A 26,936-nucleotide genomic window follows, 5' to 3' on the forward strand; every position below is an offset into this window, starting at 1 on the left:
TGGTGATTGCAGATTTCCACTGTTAGCCTTTTTTTTGTTTTTAGTTTATATCTTTAATATCACCATGCTGACATTCACTGTCTTGGCAAAAAAAAACAGTTGGGATTGGTGTGACATCTTACCACAGTAACGTCCGCTGCCAAACAAAATATATCTTTGGACAGACATTCTTTCATTGCCAATGTAAACTTTGGGCACTGAGCAGAACGAAAATATTCTCAGGAGTCTTCACTAAATAGTATTTGAGCATGGTGTTAATCGGTGTAATTATGTGTACATGAACACGCTGGTTGGAGGGTAAAGTCCAACAACCTGAGCAGCATCATACACTTTACTCACTAATCAGATTGATGCATCATCAGTAAATGTTGGGGACAAGCACTCCTCTGTGTGGATTGGACTTCCCTGGCGTTGTATCTTGACACTTTACAGGTAAATGCTCTGTGCAGGCTGTGCATTATAGCAGTGAGGGCCAGGGCTGGCCAGCCCCTGAGTGAGTGAGTGAGTGCGGGCCGGCTGTTGCTATCAGGTGCTGGCTGTGCGGGACAGGCTGACGTCAGGAACCTGCGCTGCCGCGGCCGGGAGCGGAGGGGAAGGATGTGGCACTGGTGCGGGCGGTAGTGGGAGCGGATCTTGGTGCTGCGGTATCTGTGGCTGATGTTCGTGTGAAGGTGAGAGTCTGTTCCGCTGCTGCCGTCGCCGCCCATCGCCCAGCCTCCGCTCCCTGTCGCCGGGCCGCTCCGCTCACAGTCAACGCTGTTGATTGTCGCAGGTTCGGCCTAGCGCAGCTGTCGCTCGCCGGTGCCAGGCAAGCGGCAATCGGCCGGCCCCGGCCCCGGCCCCAACCCCGGCCTGGGATCGAGCATCACCTGTCTGCCAGGCCGCCTGCAGTCAGTGCGGGGCCCGGCCTGTCTGGAGCAGTGTCTTTTGGCGACTGATTTTAATTATTCTTATTGTCTGAGCGCTAAAGGCCATTTATTGTTCTGCTTGTACATCTGATTATTTTAATATTTAATGAAGGATCGTCGTGCAGAAAAGGCGAGAACCCCAGATTGCACCTTGTGTTGCGGCTTGTCAGGAGGGTTTGGGTTTTTCTTTTGTATTTTTGAAATGAGCACATCTCAGATTTTTAAAATATATTAATGTATGGAATGAAACATCAATTTGGTAACATTCTCGGGAGAATCATATTTGCCGAAGGCTCTTCCATATTAATTCATGCATGTTACAGGTTTATCCAGCCATGTGTTTCCTTTTAAATATGGTTTTAAACAATAATTAGCAATATCTGCGGGATATTCATCCAGTGAGAGATTTCTCAATTTTTGTTTAATTTTCAACTCTTTTTTTTTTTAAAAAAAGCATCTAAATCAGCCTGAATGAGAAGTTTGTTTGACAAATATAAAACGAAATGCCCGCATCACATTTTCTGTGGAGCTTTGAATAATTTAGTGGTGAGCTGCAATTTCCCATCTGCTATGGCTGGTTTTATTTTAGTTGCATGTGGCAAATAACTGAAAGAAAAAAAAAACTGGGTGGGAACTGAAGAGGGTGACCTACTTTAATTCCACGAATACAGTACTTGCATGTGCTGTGTGTAGTCGGTGGAATAGTTAAAGCACAAATGTCCCAACATTTAGTGTTCACCACAACATAAGCTACTGCAAAAAGGTACTGAAAATTGCCCCAGCCCCACCAAACTCACATTGAAAATATATACAATGGATGAGTGAAAATGTGAGAGTGATTTCAAGACTGTAATCTTATTTCAAAGCCCTACAGTCTAAGTCATCTGAAATCCTGGAAGAGAATGCTCTATGTATAATCATTCCCAGATATCAAATATTATACATCTGGTTACAATTATATAAATGTTTCAATTGGAATATAATTTTAAGAACAAATACATGGCTTTCTTTTAGTCGTTTATAAAAACTTTCATAATTAAATACTAGCATGTTGAGCAGCATATTTAGCTTTGTTTTATTGTAAATGGTGTAAATAATAGAATATTTAGAGTGAAACATTAACTGTAATTAGTTCCTGTTGCTCATTACTTCTGCATTCCACAGGAACAATAGTTTCTACTTTCTCCCTTTGCCTCAGTTGTTATTTTAAAACATGAAGAAATAAATGACAAATTACTAATATCTGTTGTATTTTACTCTTTGTTTAGAATGTTGAGTTGTGGAAATTAGGTTCTAAGACATCAAGAATGAGTGTGACATCTTGGTTCCTGGTGAGCAGCTGTGGCTCTCGCCACCGACTCCCAAAAGAGATGATTTTTGTTGGGCGAGAAGACTGCGAACTAATGCTTCAGGTAAATAATTTTAATCATCAGGTGGCTATTGCAACAAGCAATCTGCAGAGAGAGCACAAATAAACACATTGTGTAAACAACACATTTTATGCTCATTTAGAAATAACTAATATTTTATTTGTGAAGCTGTTTTCTGCAATTGTCCCATTTTTGGATTTTCCTGTGCCACTCAGTTGCAGGAGCACAGGCTGGATAGAGACCTGCTCCTGGGTCTTCAGTGCTGTGAAGATGTACATCCATGTGCTTAGCCTGACTCCCCTCTTTTGTTTCCTCCTCTTTTTATCATTTTTGGGAAAGGTATAGACATAATGTTGCACATATATAAAAATTATAGTTTACATTAAAGTTCTGTTTTATAAAATAAGTTTGTAGTGCAATGCTGGTTCTTTTAAATGTTACAATGTCAAGTGAGAATATATGCTTCTGAATGAATATACAAATAGTTTTCACACTGCAGCCATCAGCACAACCAGAATGCTGAGAAGGAATGGCCATATCCCATGTTAGTACTTTTGACAGAACCTGTGACTAAGATGTTTTGAAATTAAAAGAAACGATTATTGTACTTTTAACTCTTCTTGCTTGTTTTTATGGTAAGCATGTCAAATAATAAGGGATCAATGCTAGTTTATCTTTGTATACCATGGTGAAGCCTGTGCTACCAAAAGTAAAATTGTTGTATGAGCTTGCTGTGCTGCATTAATAGAGCATAGCTACTGCACATCGCCTCCCCACCCCCACACCATACATTATAGTGAATTAGATCAAAAACAGCATAGTAATTGAGTGTGTGCCTCCACGGGGATAAATCGTGGGATATTTCTGCTCGCTTTCATATCAGCTATTGGCATCAAGAAACCTCATGCCAGTTAAATATGAGGTTACAAGGAGAGTAAAAATTTCCTCTCAAAAGTCCAGTTTGGAGCATAATATGGATTACATGACCAAAATCCATTTTTGTCCACTAAAACAATGATTCTTCTGCCAATCGCAAGTCAGAGTAAGTGCTGTTTTGTAGGACTGTGTACCATGTAAAATAGAATGTAGGTATATGTTCCTTTAAGGCCATAAGGTGTAATTGCTCTGAATTCTTGTAACATTGGATGTATTGTGTAACTAGTACGTTCTTGGAGAGGGGCAGCTGCACCAACATTTTAAATTGTTTTGCATCTATAACAAAGAGCATCAAGTGCAAAGAGTAGAATGTGTCAATTATAAGAATCATTTTTGAGCATTTGTTTTTAGTTTGTTATAACTTTCATCTCCAGCGTGCAGTGGCTCTTGAGAAACACCTGATGTTGTCATTCCATGTAGGTGTATCACATGCATGCTTGTCTTTTTATTAAACAAAATATAAAAAGAACAAGTAAGCCAATTGTTCCCAAAGTTCAGTGAAACTTCCCGCCAATAGAGAATACCTTCTAATTGACTTTAGGAGTCACCTTTTTAAAAAAATTACTAAAATTGACCCAAAGGTGTGCCTCAATTAGAAGCTAATTAGTCAAAGATACAGAAGCTACCCCCTGTAATCTTAGATGGACATTCAAAGTTACACAGAATTGCAAAACAACAGAATAATGCACTGTATGTTACATAGCATAATGTTCATATCCATATTAAACAGCATTTTCTCTAGTTCTGCATGAACAGCACTACAGTGTTTTTTTGTGATGCACCAATTCATTGTGAAGCAAACAAGTGGGCAATAATGTTTGTACACTTAGTTGGATATTTTACCAAGTAATGGCAAAGAGTAAAAGAATGTGGAATATTCACTAGTAGTCTACAGTGAGGGTTGGAATGAAATTTGTGCTAAGAATTGGGATTTTTCTACTTAGTTATGTCAGCCTCCTCAGCACATTTTATTTCCCACACCACCATCCTTCTGATCTTTGAGTGAGACTGCTGTTTGGTGCTGTTGAGTCACTCCTGTTAAGAACTGGATTGAGACTGCCCAAACTTGCCTTACAGCAGACTTTTTCAGGCATCAAAGAGAGGCATTACATTTTAATCCCTTTAGTTTGGGTTGAATTGGATTTGAGTCCCAGAAGTAAATGTCATTCTGATGAGCATATACGTTCTCAAGCCAATTAACTATTATATTTTAAAGGCAAATTAAAAATACATCCAAAATACTAAGTGATAATATATGCATTCAAGCATATCTTATGCTTGAGTAGAAGATATCAAAGTCCTAAACTGTACTTCACACTTTAATCTGCTTTAGTTTCTTATTCCCATACCAAACATATACTAGAAAGTTCATTGAAAGCTTAAAAATACAAGTACTTTGGTATGCTCACAATTTTATTGGGACGCCTGGCAGTTTTTTGTAGATTGGTTGGGTTTTTTTGGTCATGAAGGGAGTGAAGTATAATATACAATTAAATTATCAAAGTTACAGAAGCACCCAGAGGTAATGATTGTTTAACTTGGTATCAATAAATTAATATTCAGTAGAGTTGAATCCTCGGTACATTACATTAGAAATGAGAAAGCTGTCCAGCAAACCTGGCCCAAGTTTAAATTCAATTCAGTTTAATCAGATATTTTGCTGTAGTGTTCAGCAATTATTTCAGTTTTACAATGATGCTTTTATGTACACGTAAGATTTAATTTCTAGTGTGGAGCTTGCTGAGCACTACCGTCAAAATAACAGTAGCAATACAGAACAACCCAAATTCCTAATCCTTTTACATTGAAAAATTGCACCAAAAGATGCAAAAATGTTTGTATATTTAGCAGTAATTAATCTACCACTGCCAAGTTGTCTCAAATTCTCAGGAAAGCAGAAGTGACTTAAAACTTTCCAATCAGGTCTGCCATCGAGATTGCAGAGTTCTAAGAAGTCCCGGGAAGCCAACTTGTAGTGCTTGAGTTTGACATCATAAGGAGTATAATTCCAGTGTAGTCGAGCCAAGTTTTAAAAATTTTCTGGGAGTTGATTGGATCTCTGATTCTGGGTACTTTACAAACTTAAGCACAGCTTATTTGATTGAATGCACCCATCTACACTTGACAAAGCATGGGTTTCTATCTCAATATACAAAGTTTATACACACTACTGCACCCCCAGCTTATACACACTACTGAGTCAGCGGCGCTTGAGATGGCTTGGCCATGTGAGCCGCATGGAAGATGGCAGGATCCCCAAAGACACATTGTACAGCGAGCTCGCCACTGGTATCAGACCCACCGGCCGTCCATGTCTCCGTTATAAAGACGTCTGCAAACGCGACATGAAATCGTGTGACATTGATCACAAGTCGTGGGAGTCAGTTGCCAGCATTCGCCAGAGCTGGCGGGCAGCCATAAAGACAGGGCTAAATTGTGGCGAGTCGAAGAGACTTAGTAGTTGGCAGGAAAAAAGACAGAGGCGCAAGGGGAGAGCCAACTGTGCAACAGCCCCAACAAACAAATTTCTCTGCAGCACCTGTGGAAGAGCCTGTCACTCCAGAATTGGCCTTTATAGCCACTCCAGGCGCTGCTTCACAAACCACTGACCACCTCCAGGCGCGTATCCATTGTCTCTCGAGATAAGGAGGCCCAAAAGAAAAGAATACAAAGTTTAGTTGGGCACACAAAGCTTTGTAGGGATGAGGTTTCTCCAAGCTGCAATGTCTGAATTGTAGCCAGACACAATAAATATGGTGCTTCTACTGCAATTTGAGATTTTAGCTATCAGTAGGTATAAAACAATCTTATAGTAACTGTCAATTGGTGTAACTTCAACTTAAGTTTTACCCCATTCTAGTGAAAAAAAAACTCCACCAAATTGTGTGGGGTTTTTTGTACTAAGAGTAATATGTGAATGCTTTTTCCTTTATATAAAAAAAAAGGAAAAAAATACTGGTTTATAATTTTGTACCGTGTTTTTACATCCTAGTATTTGTCTACAGGAAATACTTTTAACATTTTATGTTCTATCCTCTCCTTTTCTTTTAATTTCTGGACATTTGTTGATAGCTTCACACTTGTACTTGTCATATACATGAATAATTGCATACACCACCAAAAAACAATTGATAGTCTATTTAGAGTCTCACTGTTAATTATTAACATTAATTTATTTTTGGTTTGTGTCTTGAGTTGAATATTTTAAGCTTAAACAGTAATTGTAGGTGATCTTATCATGGGCTCTCTATGGGAGGTGAAGCAAGGATGATGAAGGAACATCTGACACAATGCAGGGTGCTTTAGTTGTATATTTGCAAGTTTTCCCCACCATCTGGGCAGCAAATTCTACAAGCCCGTTCTGCCGGTCTCAAAGACACTCCTTGTTTACAACAGAAATATTGAAAATATCAACAAGGAGAAAATGCAGATTGTACCTTTAATTTTTAATTGGACTCTTAAGATTACTGCCTACTTGAAACAATATTTAATGGTGGATAATAAGGCAGGTAAACTTCTAACAAAATATTTGTGCCATTCTATCTCTAGTCGGTCTAGGGGATAGCTTGAAATTAGATCAGGAGTTTGGGATAACTGTTTATAAAAACTGTGTTTTGAAGAAGGGTATGAATCTGAAATATCAGCTATATGTTCTCTCCACAGAAATTATTTGAACCATATTTTCAGCTTATTCTGATTTTGTTTCTGTCCTTTCTGGGGTCTCAGAAAATAGATGTAATGTAAAAGATACTTCTCTCATTTTCTCACATTGCTGCTCTTTCTTTCTCTCTCTTTCTCCCCCCCCCCCCCTCCATTTCTCTTGCTCAACCCTCAACTATATGTTCCCCTTTCTCTTGCTCCTTCCCTCCACGCACACTCTCACTCTATCCCATCTCTCTGCCTCCCTCCACACTGTCTCTTTTTCTCCTCTCCCTCCACTTTTCTTTCTCCTGCGCTCACTCTTGCCCTGGACCACGCTTTCTTGTCCACTACCCCTGCTCTCTCTATCTACCCCCCTCCGCCAGGAATCTGGCTATCCATTCCCCACCCCCTCCCCTGCACTATTCTCTCTCATTCCTCTTGTGAGAGGAGTGGATCTGAGTGAGGTGTTTGAAGGAGAGTAGAAGGTGTCAGAGGAGAAGGGGGAAAGAAAGAGGGAAGAAGAGAAAGGAAAGAAAAGGAAAAGAAAGACTTGTATTTATAGAGAACCTTTACAACCAATGAGGCACTGCTGTAATTGAGGAAACACAGCAGATAATTTACTCACTGCATGCTCCCACAATTAGCAATATGATAGTTTGCAGTTAATACTTGTTATATGTTGGATGAGGGAGAACGATTGGCAAGGACACTGAGGAGAACTCCCCTGCTCTTCTTTGAAATAGTGTCATGGGATCTTTTACGTCTGCCTGTGAGGGCAGAAGGATCCTTGGTTTAATGTTTCATCTGACAGTGCAGCACTCCCTCAGTACTACACTAGAGTCATAGTGATACAGCACCGAAACAGGCCCTTCGGCCCACCAAGTCTGCGCCAACCATCAACCACCCATTTATACTAATCCTACATTAATCCCATTTTTCCCCTCTCACATCGCCACCTTCCCTCAATTCTCCTACCACCTACCTACACTAGGGGCAATTCTTACAATGGCCAATTTACCTATCAACCCACAAGTCTTTGGCATGTGGGTGGAAACTGGAGCACACGGAGGAAACCCACGCGGTCACAGGAGGAATTTGTAAACTTCACATAGGCAGTACCCAGAACCGAACCCGGGTCGCTGGAGCTGTGAGGCTGCGGTGCTAACCACTGCGCCACTGTGCTGCCCTTGTCATTGATAAAGGATAGCTTTTGTAATCTTAGACTTTCAAAGCTCCCTGACACAACCATTGGCCTCCCAAATTTTGAGTTGCATTTCCTTAATGTTGGATGACTATCATATTGGAAATATCATTACACCACAACTTAAACTGGAAATAATAACTTTGTATCTTGGAGGCTGGCTGTAAACCATTATAAATTTGGACTGAATTTGGTTTTGCAGATAAAAGAAATGGTGTGACTGCTGGAGATAAAAATATACAAAGAAAATGCTGGCAGGTCATTCAGCCTGAAAGAGGAAGTAATGGTTAACATTTCAGACTTTGATGAAAGGTCCCACTTAAAAAGTTCATTTACCTTGGCCTGTAAAGAGAAAATGTTGATTGGCCTCTGAAGGCTTGCGTTTTCATTTTTGACATGTTAACATTCAACATTGTGTAAACAATATATTTAACAATCGAGTATTGTTGGATTCAATGAATATGCTAATCAGTGATCCCAGTTGCACTTTAATATTGCAGTTTAGTGTTAATGTAATTTATGGTTCTAGGATAGTACATGGTGTTAACTGGCAACTGCACAACAAAAGGGAATTGTTTGTACATAAGATGCACATACTATGTACTATACTGTTTTGATTGTGGACACTTATAATCCAAGCAGAGTAGCTATGTTAGACTGGAGCCAATTAACACTGTATTGAAGGCAGTTGTCTCCTTCTGACCTGCTTAGAATTCATTATGTGTATTCTCCTAGTCTCGCAGTGTAGACAAGCAGCACGCAGTTATCAACTATGACACAGCTACAGATGAGCACCGGGTAAAGGACCTTGGAAGTCTGAATGGGGTATGTAGAGAAACAATAAAGCTACTGTTTCACACTATACACATTTTCATGTTAATACAGTTCACTGGGTCAGAAAAATGTTTCATTTGCCTAGATTTATTTTTGTACCATTATAAGCAGATGCTGTTAATTCAGAAACTAACATGATACTAGTAACTACAGTTTGTATTTCTTTTGTTAGGACCTCAGTAGAGACTGTTAACTTTAAAACAAGAGATATGAAGTCCCCAGACCGATTTAAAGAATTACACAACAAAATTTCACATATTATGACTTTTACCATAACCCCACATCACATTTACACATTACAGTGTTCTCATCAAAAAGGTATCCTTGCAGATAAAAGTCCCAAGCTCCTCCCGGTTGCATTGAGCTGGATCTCCCAGTCCTTGTCAAAGCCAAAGTCCTCGTGGCTCACTTTTTCCGAGCACATTGGACAGAATTTACGTTAATAAGGCAACCTCTGGTGACCCCGTTGGTCTTTTTTCCTTTGCAAACCTTAACTTTCAAATCTTAGCAGCTTTTTGCTGTATCAGTGATCTGAGAGCAGATGTTTCTCTGCTTTGGCTGTACAGCTCTGCTTGCTTTTCTTCTTTTCAGCTTCCAGACTTGGGAAAGCCTGTTGAATTTATCCAGATCAATAGTTGTTTGCCTTTTATAATTCTCAGACACCATGGGCTGGATTTTAAAGGCTCTCCGATGCAAGGAATGGTGGCAGGGGGAAATGTAGATTGCAACGGATGAGGCCCTCCACTGACCCTGATGCCAGCAGGGCCTGTACTGATCACGGCGGCGAGGCCTCATGGCGGCCCCCTGCTGCTTGGCAACAGGACCTGCATTAAAATATGCAAATGGATACTTACCTTTTTATCAACATGCCGGCTGCAGCGATTCTGAGAGCAGGTTCTGATCTTCATTCTGGCGGCCTGCAATACTGCTGCTTTGAATACCCGTTCGGGGAAACAAGGCGCGATTCCTGTGGGGAGGGGGGAGGAGGAACTTTTCTCAGTGCGGGGGTTGGGGGGGGAGGAGTGGGGTTAAACTCCTCGGATTGGTTGGGAGGGTGATGGGAAGGGATTGAGGGTTAAAGTTTCTGAACTTAGGGGGTGGAAGGTCACTTCGTCAAGGCAAGTATTTTGGGGGTTGAGCGGGCAGTGAATTTAATGTGAAGCTGCTGTGGGGGTGGGAGAGGGGGATTGGCAAAAAGTTTTCAATCACTTTTAATAATGAGATGTAATTTTCCTTTAAAAATTCAAATGGTCATTTAGGGCTGTAAGCCCTATAAAAACAGCACTTGCGCATTGGCACCAGACGCCGAGGACAGCTGTCCCACCCTGGCCATGCTAATGAGCCGCCGTGTTTGGAATCGCAGCGGCTCTGCGATGTGAACCCCATGTGTGCAGGCTGCAAATTTTTCCTCCAGAATCCTATTTCGAGGTTGGGCTTTTAAAATGCAACCCCATAAATCCAACCATGACAATACATCTGGGCCTCCCTTTGTTTTCAGGTGTTAAAAATTACATCTCAAATTTGCATTTTCGTGCCCCTGCCTCCCTGCTTACAACTTGTGAGTCTGGGAGAGTGAAACCCATTGTCCTTTAGGTGTTATAACCTTGCACCCTGCTTTCAAAAGGATCTTTGATCTGGGCTCCTTATTTTTATGGTAACTAAGAGACATACAAGATAATCAGAGGGTTAGATAGGGTGGATAGTGAGAGTCTTTTTCCTCGGATGATGATGGCAAACACGAGGGGACATAGCTTTAAGTTGAGGGGTGAAAGATATAGGACAGATGTCAGAGGTAGTTTCTTTACGCAGAGAGTAGTAGGGGCGTGGAACGCCCTGCCTGCAACAGTAGTAGACTCGCCAACTTTAAGGGCATTTAAGTGGTCATTGGATAGACATATGGATGAAAATGGAATAGTGTAGGTCAGATGATCGGCGCAACATCGAGGGCCGAAGGGCCTGTACTGCGCTGTAATGTTCTAATGTAAAAAAAAAGACTCCTGGCTTGTCTCTGGGCAGAATTATTGTGAGGTCACTTTCTCCTCCAAATGTTCACTTTACACTACATTAAAGATCATAGTTTTTAAAATGTAGCCATACTAAAAAGTGCAGCATTCGTAACACTTTTAAAATGGAAACATTAATCAATTTTTAAAAAATCATTGTTTATTTTGATTAACTGAACAGGTTAGAAGTGGCTGAACTTCTCTGAATTTGAAAACTTCCAATGCACTTATAATTTTATACCTGCATTTCTCTTCCTGCAGACATTTGTGAATGATGTAAGGATTCCTGACCAGATGTACATAACACTAAAAGTGAATGACACTATTCGTTTTGGATATGATATCCTTTCATTTTAATCTCATGATTCATTTGTAGCCTTTACTGTGTTTATAATAATGCTGTGTCCTTTTGATGTTTATAAATCAATCCCTTGCCAAATGATGGAAGTGAAACTTGCAGGAACAATGTAAAATACTGTTTAATGGAGAAAAGATTCACCCTTTTATATTAGATATCATTCTTTAGTTTCTAATATGGAGTACTTTGATCTCTACAGTGTTTTAGGATCATTGTAGAATATTCTAGTATTTGGTTCCAAATCTGAATGTTTTCCTTGTATTGTTTGTTTACCATGCTTATCTTTTCCTTTTGCATTATGTCTTTACCTTATTAACATATGGGTAATTTTACTTGTAACTAATTTTTGAGGCACCATGTTTGTGCAAGTGGCATGTAATTACATATCTGATAGGGAAATTTTTTTTTTTATTTCCAAAATATACTTTATTCATAAAAATCTGTAAAAATTACATTGCCAAACAGTTTCCAAACAGCGCGAAAAAATACAAACATTGCAAAAGAGATCAGTTTCTTTCAATAATGTCATGAGTTTCTTCCCAACCCTTCCGTTTCACAATTGTCATGTCAATTACAGTTTTACATTTACAGCAATTGAGAATATTAACGATACAGTACGAGGGGCTTCCCATGGTTCCAGCCCCTCAGTCCAGCTTGGTGGGGGAACCTTACACTGTGGTCTTTCCCCATTGAGCCTTTGCTGCGGCTGCCCCAAGCTTTAGTGCGTCCCTCAGCACGTAGTCCTGGACCTTGGAATGTGCCAGTCTGCAACATTCGGTGGTGGACAACTCTTTGCGCTGGAAGACCAGCAAGTTTCGGGCAGACCAAAGGGCGTCTTTCACCGAATTGATAGTCCTCCAGCAGCAGTTGAAATCCTATAATTTTTTTTTTTATTTCCAAAATATACTTTATTCATAAAAATCTGTAAAAATTACATTGCCAAACAGTTTCCAAACCACACCAAAAAATACAAACATTGCAAAAGAGATCAGTTTCTTTCAATACTGTCATGAGTTTCTTCCCAACCCTTCTGTTTCACAATTGTCATGTCAATTACAGTTTTACATTTACAGCAATTGAGAATCATCCAGTTTTTTTAAATTTCCAAAATATACTTTATTCATAAAAATCTGTAAAAATTACATTGCCAAACAGTTTCCAAACAGCACCAAAAAATACAAACATTGCAAGGGAGATCAGTTTCCTTCAATACTGTCATGAGTTTCTTCCCAACCCTTCCGTTTCACAATTGTCATGTCAATTACAGTTTTACATTTACAGCAATTGAGAATATTAACGATACAGTTCGAGGGGTTTCCCATGGTTCCAGCCCCTCAGTCCAGCTTGGTGGGGGAACCTTACACTGTGGTCTTTCCCCATTGAGCCTTTGCTGCAGCTGCCCCAAGCTTTAGTGCGTCCCTCAGCACGTAGTCCTGGACCTTGGAATGTGCCAGTCTGCAACATTCGGTGGTGGACAACTCTTTGCGCTGGAAGACCAGCAAGTTTCGGGCAGACCAAAGGGCGTCTTTCACCGAATTGATAGTCCTCCAGCAGCAGTTGAAATCCTATAATTGATTATTTTTCCAATGGAATAATTTTTGATTACAGTACAGGCTCTTTCTGTTGGTTTGTGTTTGCAGTGACAACTACATAACTAAGTCATTGCAGCTATGGAACAAAGGCTGTTTCTGCCAACAGATCAGGAGAATCTCCATGGAAATTCTACCCTCGTACTTGCAGAATGTGAAACTTAAGGTGAAATGTGCCCTCTTCATTTCAACCTCGATTACAAATGCATTGACTGACTTTAAAGACAGTCTGAGCATGAACATCTGTGAAATTGTTCATTTAGTGCTTGGCTACAATAAAAACATGCAAATTAGGTGCATAATCAGAGGGAAGGCATGCAAATCAATAGAGATTATATAGGTCTTGAATGAGGGATTGGTCAGACTCTGCAGCACTAATTGCTTCTATACAGAGAAACAATCAGCCAGATATTTAAATATCAGAGCCCTATGTTTCTGAAAAAAGGTTGTGAGAATTGTCATTTTCAAGACTTTGAGGTGAGCTGGTTGAGGTCTTCAAGGTGTTGATGTAGGAAAATTACTCAATGCGGAAGGGTTCATTTACTCGTTTTTCAAATGTTAGTGACAGCTTGGGAGATTTGAGGTTTGTGGGGGTAGCAGGGTAATACTGAAAACTGCTATTCATCTTATTGAAATGTGTGTCAGTGAGGTACAGATTTTCAAATCTACATGAATGATTTATGTGGCTTCAGGAAGCAATAATGGAAATGTCTTTTATGTGACTGAGCTCTGGTGCTGTTGGATAGTCTTTGTTCACAGGAAAGTGAAAGAAAACCCAGTGATTTGATGTATTTGAATAAATACCTTTTTAACTGGAGCCTGATCTGATCTGAAGCATATCACTGTAATATAGTTATGTCCCAGAGTGCAATCTCATGTTAAATTACTTAAAAGTAAAACAAAATAGTGTAATTTTTGGATTTGCATCTGAACTGACTTCCACACTTGCTTTTATTTGTAGATTTGTATTGTTAATGTCTTTGCTTTACAACTTGTTTCTCATTTCTGTGGCTTATGAGGTTATATGAAATACTAGAACATATATTTTTACTCTTCCTCTCAATGTTTCTGTCTTTTCAATGCAGTCATTTTAAATTAGGTTTCTGAGAAATGCATTTTATTTAAGAAAAACATTTTGTTGGTAAATATCACATTTATGGTTTTTGAATCTCAGGAAACTTTTAATGCTTCAAATAGAGAATAAAGGAAACCTCAAAAGGAAATTATGGTGCATATGCATGAAATACCCCATGGCATTAGTTTTCCCCCCCTTTCTTACTCCATTCTCTTTCCTTCTCTTTCTATCTATATATTTTGTTTGATTCTAATTCACCCTATTCCTTTCTGTTTTTCACTCTGTTTCTTTCTTTATATTTTCCTTTCATTGGTCAAGAAGATGAGCCTTATTTGATAGTTGCAAGGTCCCAGATGTAGCATTGACATTGCTGCACCATTATCAGATCAGTGTGACACAAATATAGTGCAATGTCAATGGTGAGTATAACTCCAATTAATGTCATTCACTGCCAAACCCTCCATTGCAATGATTTCTGGCCCATTATCTTTTTTTTTACTTTTCCCCTGGGAGGCTGGAGGAGAAGACTTCTAAAGCCCTGTAGACTTGTTTGGGAGAATAGCCATATCCATATTTGGTTCATATCTTTCAATGCAATCAGTCTCTAATTTGCCAACAGACCATAGATTTGCGGGGGATGTGTTTCTAGAATTAATTTTTGGCTACCAGGAGCTAGATTTAATCAAATTTAATTGATTTTGAATTAAACCCATCCTTGAAAAGTTTTCATTATTTTCTTAACAAAATCTTCACATTCCAACATGTATATATTGGAAAAAAGTACACACACTGTTCCTGAAGAGGCCCTAAAGGTAAGTGGAGCTTGGCTACTGTCAATTTAAAGAAATTTGGGGAAAAAAGCTGCCTCACCTTGTGTTTCTATTGTGCTTTGTCAGCATGAGAAATACACCAGTCAGTTTCAAATACATGTGAGAGCAGCAGAAGATAAGAAGATCGAACAATCTGATATGGCTCTTGACCAGTCAGGGACAAAATTGGAGTCATCCAGACAAAATCTCGAAAAAGTTGAGAAGAAAGGAGCTACAGGTATTTATTATGCTTTGATAATATATTGCAATGGATGGTATATGTCACCATTCTCTTTATTGAGTGGTTGTTGATGCAGGAATATTACATCGATTACATTAAAACTACTGAGTAGGTCGCAACATTCCATCTCAAAATACATTGGAAACTATATCAGACCTTGTCAATGGGAAATCCCATTTTAAGTGTCAAACTTTACCTGCAGTGCCTGTTATGTCTCTTGTTGGAATTGTGATTCTTATTTATAATAAAGGACCTGTCATGTAACAGTAGCTCCCTGAAGCTGTAGTTTGACCCTCAGAGTCTACATATTCGTCAGCATGCAGCTGCATTACCAATTCACTGGGTGGCAGTGCAGAATAAACCTTTATGTAAAATGAATCTCTTAAGGCTTTAGGAATGCTGCCTCTTTAAACCTCCTTATAGCCTGAAAAGGAGGAAGGAGCCAGCCATCAGTATGTAAAACATCTTTAGGGTTCCCTTAGTGCGTTCCTGCTGCAGAAATCACAGACCGCCCCTTAATGTAGTATAAATGTTTTTTCTGTGCCCGAATCTCTTAAGTTTGGAATTCTTGATCAGAGAAATAAGGGCCTGCCTTTATCGAGCAACCTTGTAATATGGGAACCTTTCCTGCTTTGGATCCTCCTTGATCTCATCTCCCTTCCTTCCCACCACAGCTGCTGAATGCATTCATCAGCCCAATGTAGCCTGGCTAATTTCCCCCCACCACCCTGGAAATATGGCTGGCCTGAGTTTGCCCGTACCAGATCCCCCCGCCCTCCCACTCCACCACCAACCACTCCCCTTCCATTCTGTTGGGATGTACTTATATGAATTTACATCAACATAGAGTATTGTGTTAAGTGGAGTAACAATGGAACCAAAACTCCTCAGTCATGAAGAAAGAAAATTTGTACGCCTGCATTTGTTTTTTGTTACATTTGTAATTTTGGTGCAACTGTCATGGACAAATCTTCTGCGTTTACAAATCTTTCACATTCATTGTCGTACTAGTGTTGATGCAATAAAAATAGGCAAATCTGGCACTTGGGAAGCCAGCACATATTGTTGGAAACAATTTTGTAACATAAACTGGGTACAAGCAAAAGTCCTGTTCACAGACTAAGCACTGCATTATGTGTCTTCATGAAGTATGTGATAGCCCATTGATATTGCAGCTGTATTTGGATGGAGAGAACATTTTATTCTAGCCACAGACAGACTGAGCTCTCAGCCCACCCATACATGCCAGCAATTCAATTTTAACATTGCTTCCTAACATTGGGGAAGGCCGACAGCCAGAATGATGGGCATGATCTTTAAGCAACTGTTCCACAGTTGTTCTGGTGCCAAAGTATTCCATTATAGCTGAATCAATTCTGTAGTATAAACAAAAACTGAACCATGAGGTAGCCATCAGCTTCCTTTTTTTTCTGTTGGTTTCTGATTTGGTGTTGTGGAAGAGATCCAGAAATTGCTGCTCAGTCTCTGCCTTCTGTTTAGAAAAATTTGGTTAAATGCCACATTCGTACCCAGATGAGCTTCTTGATTGCATATGAAACAGAAAGGTATGGAGTGTTGGTTAAAATTTATTAGTTAGCATTACATTTCATAAGTAATATTTACACAGATTTAAAACTAATGGAAAACTTCCTGCTCTTCTCAAAACTAATCTTGTACCTGGGTTCCTCTCATTATTTAACACTTCATTTGGATAACCTTTATACTCAAAGTGGGCATTTGATCTTAGATTGAAAGAAATATCTAGTTCCCAAATACACTTATCTCTTCACTGACAGCATTGCAAGGCATGCAATAGTTCTTGAAAAATGTGTATGAGTAAATAGTTGGAAAAACAGGTCTGACAGCTTAATTATCCTAAGGTTATAATGTCCTTGCTGCTATAGTGCCCATTCTAAGATTAGAATATAAAGGCATCTCTGTTCTGACTGCTGGTTTTAATTTTAACATGTAGGAGTGTGCTTTGGAGTTGCTGATCTAGGCATTCTGACAAAACTACTAGTTTAACTTTCCCTCCTACAAAAGATATTGCCGATTAACACTAAGACAGTAAAATTAACAAAATAATTTTTGACCTTGCACTAACTTTACTACTTTTTAACTCTTTGGAGAACTACCGTATTCTTCCTGTTTGGTTTTAAATTATTCAAAAATAATCGTGACTTCAATTTTTTTTTTAGCTATCTTGTGTCTCAGCAAGTGCAAAGAAGTTCCAGAAATATGAAATAATTAGTACTAAATATTTATGTCTAATGCTGTCTCCACTTTTCCTCCGTCTCCCATAAACTGGTGGTCAAAATGTCATACAGAAGCAAAACATTGAATATTGCAAATCTGAAAACAAAACAGAAAATGCTGGAAAACATGCAGCAGGTCCGGCAGCATCTCGGTAGAGTCGAACTGAGTTAACGAGCTGAATTTTATGATCCCTCTGGCGTCAGGGGTCATGGTGGGGAAGCCCAAAAAATTCTTCCGGGTGAGGCCCACCAGAACGTCCAACGCCGAGAAGGCCCCACCCTATTTTATCGGCGGTGGCGAGGCCTTGGTGCGGTCCCCTGCTGATCGGTGGCGGGGCCTTCATTTTAATAAAATTAAGTTTTAAGAGATGCAAATGAACTTAAGACCTTGTCCCAGTGGCCGTCCCACGCCAATATTCCGGCTGCTGGCCGTCACTCCCGTGCCTTCAGAACTCCGTTCTGAGGCGTGACACTGGTGGGGAGGGGGAGCAGTGCGAGTATCAGTGCAGGAAGTGGGGAAAACACTTTGTATTGGTTGAGGGGATGGTGGGAAGGATTTGAAGGACAAATGTTACAAGGTTGGGATGGAAAGTTCAGGGTGGGAATAAAGTTAATTTTGGTGATGTTGACCCGAAAACAAACATTGATGTGGGGGAGGTTGGTAGGAAAGGGCCTTCAGCATTTATTTAAATTTTTTACAAACTATACGCCACAATGTAACTTAAAAAATTAAAATTTCTTCTAAGGGCTTGAAGCCCTTTAAAAATGGCACCGGTGCCAGATGCCGCTGCTGGGGATGGAGCAGCCGCCCCCGATGACGTAGAGGGGGCGGCAGCTCCACCCCCTCCATTTAAATGAGACCTGCATGAAATATCGAGGGGGCTCAGCAGCGCATCTGCGTGAGCGGACCGCCGAGATGAGAGTGCGCCACCACGATTTGCGTTTCACTCATAAATCTCCGCCCAACATTTCAGGTCAATGATATTCAAGTTTATTGATAGGCATTCTGAATGCAAAGCGCCGAAGTATATTAGCATAGTTTAGAAACTCCAGCCTTCATGAAGAGTGATTGCCTGAGATAATGTTTTTATTTTCTCTCTCAATTTAAAAAAGGGATGCTTTTGTCCTAGCTTTTAAAAGCAGAAATAAGGAAAAGTATGAAAAAGAGATGCACTTGTAAATGGGAATAAAAAACTGAAAATGCTGAAAATACTCAGCAGGTTAAACAGCATTTGTGGAGAGGGAAGCAGAGTTACCTTTTCAGGTCGATAACCTTTCATTAGAATTCTTAGGATCCAGCATTGTCTCTAGAGAAGATCATTGCAAGCTAGAATTAGATGTAAACAGTACCAGCTTCTGAGGTGTTTGTGTGTCAACTGTGGCTCAATTGGTAGCACTCTTGCCTCTGAGACAAAAGTTCTGGGTTCAAGTCTCACTGCAATACTTGAGCACAAAATCTCGGCTATCACTCCAGCACTGTTGAAGGTTTTTATTTATATTCGTTCTTGGGATGCAAGCATCACTGGCAAGGATAGCATTTATTGCCCATCCTTAATTGCCCTTGAGAAGGTGGTAATGATTCATGTGGTGTATGGAAACATAGGGGCAGGAGTAGACCATTCAGCCCATCAAGCCTGCTCCGCCATTCAGTACGATCATGGCTGATCATCCACTTCAATGCGTTTTTCCCGCACCATCCCCATATCCCTTTATGTCATTGGTATTTGGAAATCTGTCAGTCTCTACTTTAAACATGCTCAATGATTGAGCTTCCAGAGCCCTCTGGGGTAGAGAATTCCAAAGATTCACAACCCTCTGAGTAAAGAAATTTCTCCTCATCTCTATCCTAAGTGGCTTCCCCCTTATTTTGAAATTGTGTGCCCTGGTTCTAGACTCCCCAACCAGGGGAAATATCTTACCTGCATCTACCCTGTCTATCCCTTTAAGTATTTTATAGCTTTCAATGAGATCACCTCTCATTCTTCGAAACTTTAGAGAATACAGGCCCAGTTTCCCCAATCTATCTTCATTGGACAGTCCTGCCATCCCGGGAACAAGTCTGGTGAATCTTCATTGCACTCCCTGTATGGTAATAATTTCCTTTCTCAGGTAAGGGGACCAAAACCGCACGCAGTGCTCCAGGTGCAGTCTAACCAAAGTTCTATACAATTGAAGCAAGACTTCACTACTCCTGTACTCGAATCCTTTTGCGATAAGGCTAACATACAATTATCTTTCCTAATTGCTTTCTGCACCTGCATGTTATCTTTCAGTGACTTATTAACGAAGACACTCGGGTCTCTTTGTACATCTACACTTTCTAATCTCTTACCATTTAAGAAATACTCTGCACGTCTGTTCCTCCTGCCAAAGTGGATAACCTCACATTTTTCCACATTATATTCCATCTGCCATGTTCTTGCCCACTCACTAAATCTGTCCAAATCCCCTTGAAGCCGCTTTGCAGCTTCCTCAGAACAAACATTCCCACCTAGCTTTGTGTCATCCGTGAACTTGGATGGTTGCCACATCCAAATCATTGATATGTATTATGAACAGCTGGGGCCCAAGTACTGATCCTTGCGTTACCCTACTAGTCACAGCCTGCCAACGTGAGACTGACCCGTTTATTCCTACTCTCTTGTTTTCTGCCTGTTAACCAATCCTTAATCCATGCCAGTACATTACCTCCTATCCCATGTGCTTTAATTTTGCTAACCAACCTCCTGTGGGGGATTTTATCAAAAGCCTTCTGAAAATCCAAATATGTTACATCCACCAATTCCCTTTATCAATTTTGTTAGTAACATCCTCAAAAATCTCCAACAGTTTCGTCAAACATGATTTCCCATTCATAAATCCATGTTGACTGTGCCCAATCAGATCATTGTTATCCAAGTGTCAATTTTCACATCCTTTAGAATAGATACTAGCATTTTCCCTACCACTGATGTAAGGCTAACAGATCTGTAGTTCCCTGTTTTCTCTCTCCCTCCCTTAAATCGTGGGGTGACATTTGCTACCTTCCAACCTGCAGGAACCGTACCAGAATCTGTAGAATTTTGGAGGATGATCACCAATGCATCCACTATCTATATAGCTACCTCTCTCAACACTCTGAGATGTAAAATATCAGGTCCCACCTACAGTGCTGTTAGGGAGGGAGTTCAAGGATTTTGACCCAGTGACAGTGAAGGAACGGTAATACAGTTCCAAGTCAGGATGGTGTGTGACTTGCAGGGGACCTTGCAGGTGATGGTGTTCCCATGTGTCAGCTGCCTTGTCCTTCTAGGTGGTAGAGGTCGCGGGTTTGAAGGGTGCTGTTGAAGGAGCCCTGACGAGTAGTTGCAGTGCATCTTGTAGATGGTACACACTGCTGCCACTAGGTGCTGGAGGGAGTAAATTTTTATGGTGGATGAGGTGCCAATCAAATGGGTTGTTTTATCTTGGATGGTGTTAGAACATGGAACGTTACAGCGCAGTACAGGCCCTCGGCCCTCGATGTTGAGCTTCTTGAGTGTTGTTGGAGCTGCACTCATCCAGGCAAGTGGAGAGTATTCCATCACACTCCTGACTTGTGCAGTATAGATGGTGAAAGAAAGACTTGCATTTATATAGCGCCTTTCACGACCGCCGGACATCTCAAAGTGCTTTACAACCAATGAAATACTTTTGAAGGGTAGTCACTGTTTTAATGTAGGTGAGCAGGCTTTGGAGAGTCAGGAGGTGAGTTACTTGCTGTAGCATTCCAAGCCTCTGACCTGCTCTTGTAGCCATAGTATTTATATGGCTGGTCCAGTTTCTGGTCAGTGATAACCCCCAGGATGTTGATGGTGGGGGAATTCAGCAAAGGCAATGCCATTGAACATCAAAGGGAAATGGTTAGATTGTCTCTTGTTGGAGATGGTCATTGCCTGTCACTTGTGTGGTGGGAATGTTATTTGCCTCCTATCAGCCCAAGCCTGAATGTTGTCCAGGTCTTGCTGCATGCGAGCATGAACTGCTTCAGTATCTGAGGAGTTGTGAATGGTGCTGAACACTGTGCAATCATCAGCGAACGTCCTCACTTCTGACCTTATGATGGAGGGAAGGTCATTGATGAAGCAGCTGAAGATGGTTGGGCCTAGGACACTCCCCTAGGCCCTCCTGCAATGATGCCCTGGAGCTGAGGTGTGTGGCCTCCCAACAACCACAGTCATCTTCTGTTGTGCTAGGTATGACTCCAACCAGTGGAGCATTTTTCCCCCCCAATTCCCAACGACTTCAATTTTGCTAGGGCTCCTTGATGCCACTCTCGGGGTCAGATATTGCCTTGTGTCAAGGGCAGTTACACTCACCTTACCTCTGGTGGCTCTTTCAGATGAGATGTTAAACCGAGGCCCAATTTGCTGTCAGGTGGATGCAAAAGATCCTGTGGCACTATTACGATGCAGAGCTGGGGAGTTATCCCTGGGTATCCAGCCCAATATTTATCCCTCAATCAACATCATAAAAACAGACTATCTGGTCTTTATGAAATTGCTGTTTGTGGAAGCTTACTATGCACAAATAGGCTGTCATGTTACTAAGTACTTCATTGGCTGTGAAATGTTTTGGGATGTCCAGTAATTGTGAAAGGCATTTATATAAATGCAAATTTTTTAAAATTGGAGTGTCCTGTACTCATTCATGTGATATAGAGAGTACAGATACAACTTCAATTGCATTCAGGAAACACTGTAATGGAAGGAGAAAGCTTTTACCTGTTGCTTATAGATCTTTTTATGGAGTATATTGTGTAGTTTGAACATCAGATCCGATTAGAAAAGATGCCATTGTCAAAATGGCTTCTGTCATTGCTGGGAAACTATCTTTATTTCTCTGGTCTTGCCTGACGCCTTATTAGAAAGGAGTCGTCAAGTTGTTGACTACTGATAGACATAGCTTTGAGGGAAAAATAATAGCCCAGATGCTGAAAGCACTTGAAATGCGTGACTGGTAATTAATCACCATCAAAGGGCTGGATTTTCCCCATAGGCTTCCGAACTCCAACGTCCGGGTCAAATGGGGATCAGAAATCCACACTGTCTACGGCAGTGATTTTCCCCAAATTGGCCAATTAGTGGCCAGAGGGCAGGCAGGTTCTTGAAGCTGGAGGACCAATTAGAGGCCCTCCAACAATGAAGAAGCAGCATGCTGTCTTTTCAGGTGAGTGAGAAAGGGTGCCTTAAGATGGAGGTGCTCTCTCTGCAACATTTTAGATTTTTAAAAAAACTCCCCTCAGCAGCCGGGCTACCATTGTGGAGGGAGAGCCTGTAGCTGCAGCTAGGCAAATGGGAAGGCCTCAAAGCCTGTCTGGAGTGCTGGTCCCCCTGGATTGCTGTCGGGAGGCCACATTGAGGCAGCTGCCCTGTTCCCCAACGCCTCCGCAGGTCTTGAGGCGAACTGGAAAATTCCAGTTGGTTCTGGCAATAGGTCTTAATTGGCCTTTAAGTAGCTCATTTGGCTACCCGCTGCTTGCTGTCTCCGATCCCACCTCTGGGGAAAATGGCCTGAGGTGGGATGGAGCCGGCAAGCTGGCATGCCAGCTGGTGATGCGAATTTCCGTGCTCACCCGCCTTCATACTCACCCCCTTTGGGGTCTAGATATTCTCCCCAAAATGTATTTAAGACAATCTTATAGTAAGCAAGTAAAAACAGAAAATGCTGGAAATACCCAGCATCATTGGAAATGAACTAGTTGCTATTTCAGGTGTAACTCCTCTTCAACATTTTTAAAATTCATTTCAGATGTCTGTTATTGCTATTTTTCGCTTTCTAATTACTTAGTTTAGATAGCCTCCCCTCATTCCCTTCCACAGTTGGTTTTCGATGGGCCTTTTGTGTTTGTGCTAATGTGGCTAGAGTTCATTGTGCAAGTAATTGCTTTGGTTTGGCTTTGCAAAAGGCAGGATTGCATTTCAGAGAACATGTGAAATATGAACTTGGATATTATGATTTAAATTAGGATTTTGAGAAAGCTGTAAGGGAGCTAGAGACAAAATGCGAACCCCAAAGGTAAGAAAGTCCGCAGAAATCTAAGTGCAACCACAAACTATCGGGTGTACTGACAGTGCAGCAAAGTAAGATTTTTGAAGCTGGTTTGCCTTGTTTAACTCATGAATTCATTCAGAACTTCTGTTATTAGAACTGACTTTGTTGTATTTCACTGGTACAGTGCTTTAATTGTTTTGGTAATTCAGTCTTAAAGTTTCCGACAGTGGCCTGTGAGCTAGATGGAGTCAGTGGCTAGAATCATACAATCTTAGAGCACAGACAGCCATTCAACCCATTGTGTCTGTGCCAGCTCTTTTTGTAAGAGCTATTCAATTTAGTTGCACATCCCAGCTTTCCCACCAGCCCTTTCATCAGCCTCTCTATTTCCTCCTGAAATCTGCTTCTATCATGCTCACAATTTACTACATTGCCCGTTTGTATCACCTGGAAATTTTGAAATCATACTCTCTATACAGTTGTTTATATACAAGAAAAACAATTATCCTAATACTGACCCCTGGGGCAGCCCACTGCATACTCCTCTCCAGTCAGAAAAACATTCATTCACCACTGCTCTCTGCCTCCGATCCCTTAGCCAATTTCATACCAAAGTTACCACCATCCCTTTAATACCATGTACCTTTTATTTTTTGAGTATGACTGTTATGTGGTACATTATCAAATGCCTTTTGAATGTCTCTGTATACACCTACTGCAATACCTTCATCAACCCTCTGTTACTGCATCAAAGAACTGAATTAGGTTAGTCTGACACAATTTGCCATCAATAAATCTGTGTTGACTGTGGCTACTGGACTGAACATTGAGTTTAGTAATTTCAGAGCATGACTGGCCCTTCTTTATTTTCATTTTATTTTGTTCCCATTTTTTTGTTTTTTACCATGTGCCTGCCTACTGGTTTTTTCATGTTTGTGCTTTTGGCTAGGGCTGCTCATTCTGTCATTAACACTCACTCTGCACTAATGCTTTGTCTTTCATCACCCCACTGGCACACTCTCTTGGCCTTTGCCTCATGACCTCCTAGTCAATTAATCTCTCCGGCCCTCTGTCCGATCACACACCTTTCCTTTTCTTCTCTTTTTTTTTTCCCCACACTCACTTTATTTGCTTAAAACCTATTACATTTCTAACCTTTGCCAGTTCTGATGAAAGGTCACTTACCTGAAACCTTAACTCTGCTTCTCTCCCCACAGATGCTGCCAGACCTGCTGAGTATTTCCAGCACTTTCTGTTTTTATTTTTGTGCTAACTGTCCCTGACTAACTCATGCTTCTCCAAATGAGAATTAGTTTTGCTCTTGACAGTGGTCTCTCATAGTTTTCCTACCATTGAATGGCCTGTAGTTTCCAGGTTTATCTATCTCCTTTATTTGAATCCAGTGTTACGAACAGGTGATAAAGGATGTGCGTGGTTCCCACTATTCACCTCCCAACTGACCACAACCCTGTTCTGTTAAAATGATGCTTTAACTCCTGAGTGTCTTTAGGGTGAAATAAACAGACAAATGACTAGGTATTTTTTTTTTTACCTATGAGTAAACTTTTTTTTAAACAAATCCCAAAATGATGGCAACCTGATCCCCACACACACACAAGAATAGATAGATAGGGAGAAAAGGGTAAGAGTTGTTTAAAGTCCCAAGTGAGGTAAGTGTACGTGGTTTGCAGAAGATTGTTGAGTCTTCTTGGAGAAAAAGTCTGTTTTTGAAATGTTGCAGGCCTGATTATTTGCAGTCTTGAATTTGCAAAGGTATTGTAGAGCTCTTGTGGTTGTAATACAGCCCAAAGCTTGTGGTGTGTATTTTGTTACCTTCTTAGATGGTTACTTTTAAAATCACTTTGTGATGTCTCTGCTGTGGTGGCTGTTCTTGGCGAGCAGGGTTCTTCTCTTGCCTGCTGAATCCTTCTCACAAGCTTTCTGTGATGTTGGATTGATCTCCTATCTCTCCAGAGAGCTACCTTTTTAAGCTTTCACATTTGAGTTTCTGTTAGGAGGTGCCTGGCCCTCTCCCCTATTGTAACCACACAATGGGCCGGGATGATAACTATGTCCATTGTTTGATGTTTGAATGTAAATCATTCTGTTATGATGCTGCTTCACACCGTATTCATCTTGGTTTGGCTATGTGTTAAACTGTCTCCAGAATCGTCTGTTCATTCATGTCGATCAGAGTCATTAATATGTAATAGCTCCTTTTTCAGTTTCAAAGGGGTTCCCCCCAGAGCTATTTCAGGTGAGGTTAACAAGCCTCATCTTTGCAGACAAATTTGTGGATTTCTGGTATGGGAGGAGTCACATGACCGCTACGCTGTTTTTACTGTGGTTTCCATGTCCACGTTCTTGCAATTTTGTTTTAAAGTTGAATTTTTTAACTTCATAATTCCTCCATTTTATTGTTTATTACATCACTGCTCCTTCAGTGAATGACAAGGGGTGTAAGATTTGCAAACCTCCAGTTTACTGGCACCTCATCCATATTTAAAGAGGAGTGAAAGATTGTAGTCAGAGCTTCTACTATCTCCACTATAGGTTCGCTTAGCAATCTAGGATGCATCCCATCTGGACACAGTGACTTGTTAACTTTTAGTGATGCCAATCTGTTTAGCACCTCCTTTCTATCTATTTTTATCCTATCCAATATATCTCCTCCCCCGACTCCCACCCCCACTCATCTGTGAAAGTAGATGCAAAGTACTCATTCAGTGCTTCAGTCAGGCCCTCTGCCTCAACAAGAAGACTTGCTATTTTCAGCCCCACTGTTCCTTTAACTATCCTTTTGCATTTTATGATTAAACAATATTTTGGATCTCCCTTTTATGTTACCTGCTACTCTTTTCTTATTCACTCTTTACCCTTCTTGTATCTCTTCTTTTAATTTCTCTCTGTCTGTATTTTGCCTTGTTTTCTACTGCATTCTGGAGTAACAGGAATGCAGAGTACTGGGCTAATGGGAAGATTCTTGGTAGTGTAGATGAACAGAGAGATCTTGGTGTCCAGGTGCATAAATCCCTGAAGGTTGCTACCCAGGTTAATAGGGCTGTTAAGAAGGCATATGATGTGTTAGCTTTTATTAGTAGGGGGATCGAGTTTCGGAGCCACGAGGTCATGCTGCAGCTGTACAAAACTCTGGTGAGACCGCACCTGGAGTATTGCGTGCAGTTCTGGTCACCGCATTATAGGAAGGATGTGGAAAAGGTGCAGAGGAGATTTACTAGGATGTTGCCTGGTATGGAGGGAAGGTCTTACGAGGAAAGGCTGAGGACTTGAGGTTGTTTTCGTTGGAGAGAAGGAGGAGGAGAGGTGACTTAATAGAGACATATAAGATAATCAAAGGGTTAGATAGGGTGGATAGTGAGAGTCTTTTTCCCCGGATGGTGATGGCAAACACGAGGGGACATAGCTTTAAGTTGAGGGGTGATAGATATAGGACAGATGTCAGAGGTAGTTTCTTTACTGAGAGAGTAGTAGGGGCGTGGAACGCCCTGCCTGCAACAGTAGTAGACTCGCCAACTTTAAAGGCATTTAAGTGGTCATTGGATAGACATATGGATGAAAATGGAATAGTGTAGGTCAGATGGTTTCACAGGTCGGCGCAACATCGAGGGCCGACGGGCCTGTACTGCGCTGTAATGTTCTAATCTAATCTAATATTTGTTGTAAAAATTTTTTATTTTATTTT

The 26,936-nt window shown here is 40.8% G+C and overlaps 1 protein-coding gene across 4 annotated transcripts in view; it reads left to right on the top strand.

Moving 5' to 3' along the window:
* Nucleotides 1–357: 357 nt before the first annotated feature.
* Nucleotides 358–26,936, top strand: part of LOC137373752 (centrosomal protein of 170 kDa protein B-like) — a 127,897-nt gene continuing 101,318 nt past the window's right edge. For 2 of the 4 annotated variants that reach the window (XM_068039053.1, XM_068039055.1), the window contains exons 1-6: nt 486–671; nt 2,177–2,320; nt 8,793–8,882; nt 11,156–11,234; nt 14,670–14,728; nt 14,813–14,963. In XM_068039053.1, coding sequence (XP_067895154.1) covers nt 2,216–2,320; nt 8,793–8,882; nt 11,156–11,234; nt 14,670–14,728; nt 14,813–14,963 — 484 coding nt within the window. In that variant the 5' untranslated portion in view covers nt 486–671; nt 2,177–2,215. Of the gene's footprint in view, nt 433–481; nt 672–2,176; nt 2,321–8,792; nt 8,883–11,155; nt 11,235–14,669; nt 14,729–14,812; nt 14,964–26,936 lie in introns of those variants that run through there. The other 2 variants (XM_068039054.1, XM_068039056.1) reach the window with 2 other exon arrangements.

This window comes from Heterodontus francisci, chromosome 9 (assembly GCF_036365525.1).
Source record: "Heterodontus francisci isolate sHetFra1 chromosome 9, sHetFra1.hap1, whole genome shotgun sequence".
Lineage (NCBI taxonomy): Eukaryota > Metazoa > Chordata > Chondrichthyes > Heterodontiformes > Heterodontidae > Heterodontus > Heterodontus francisci.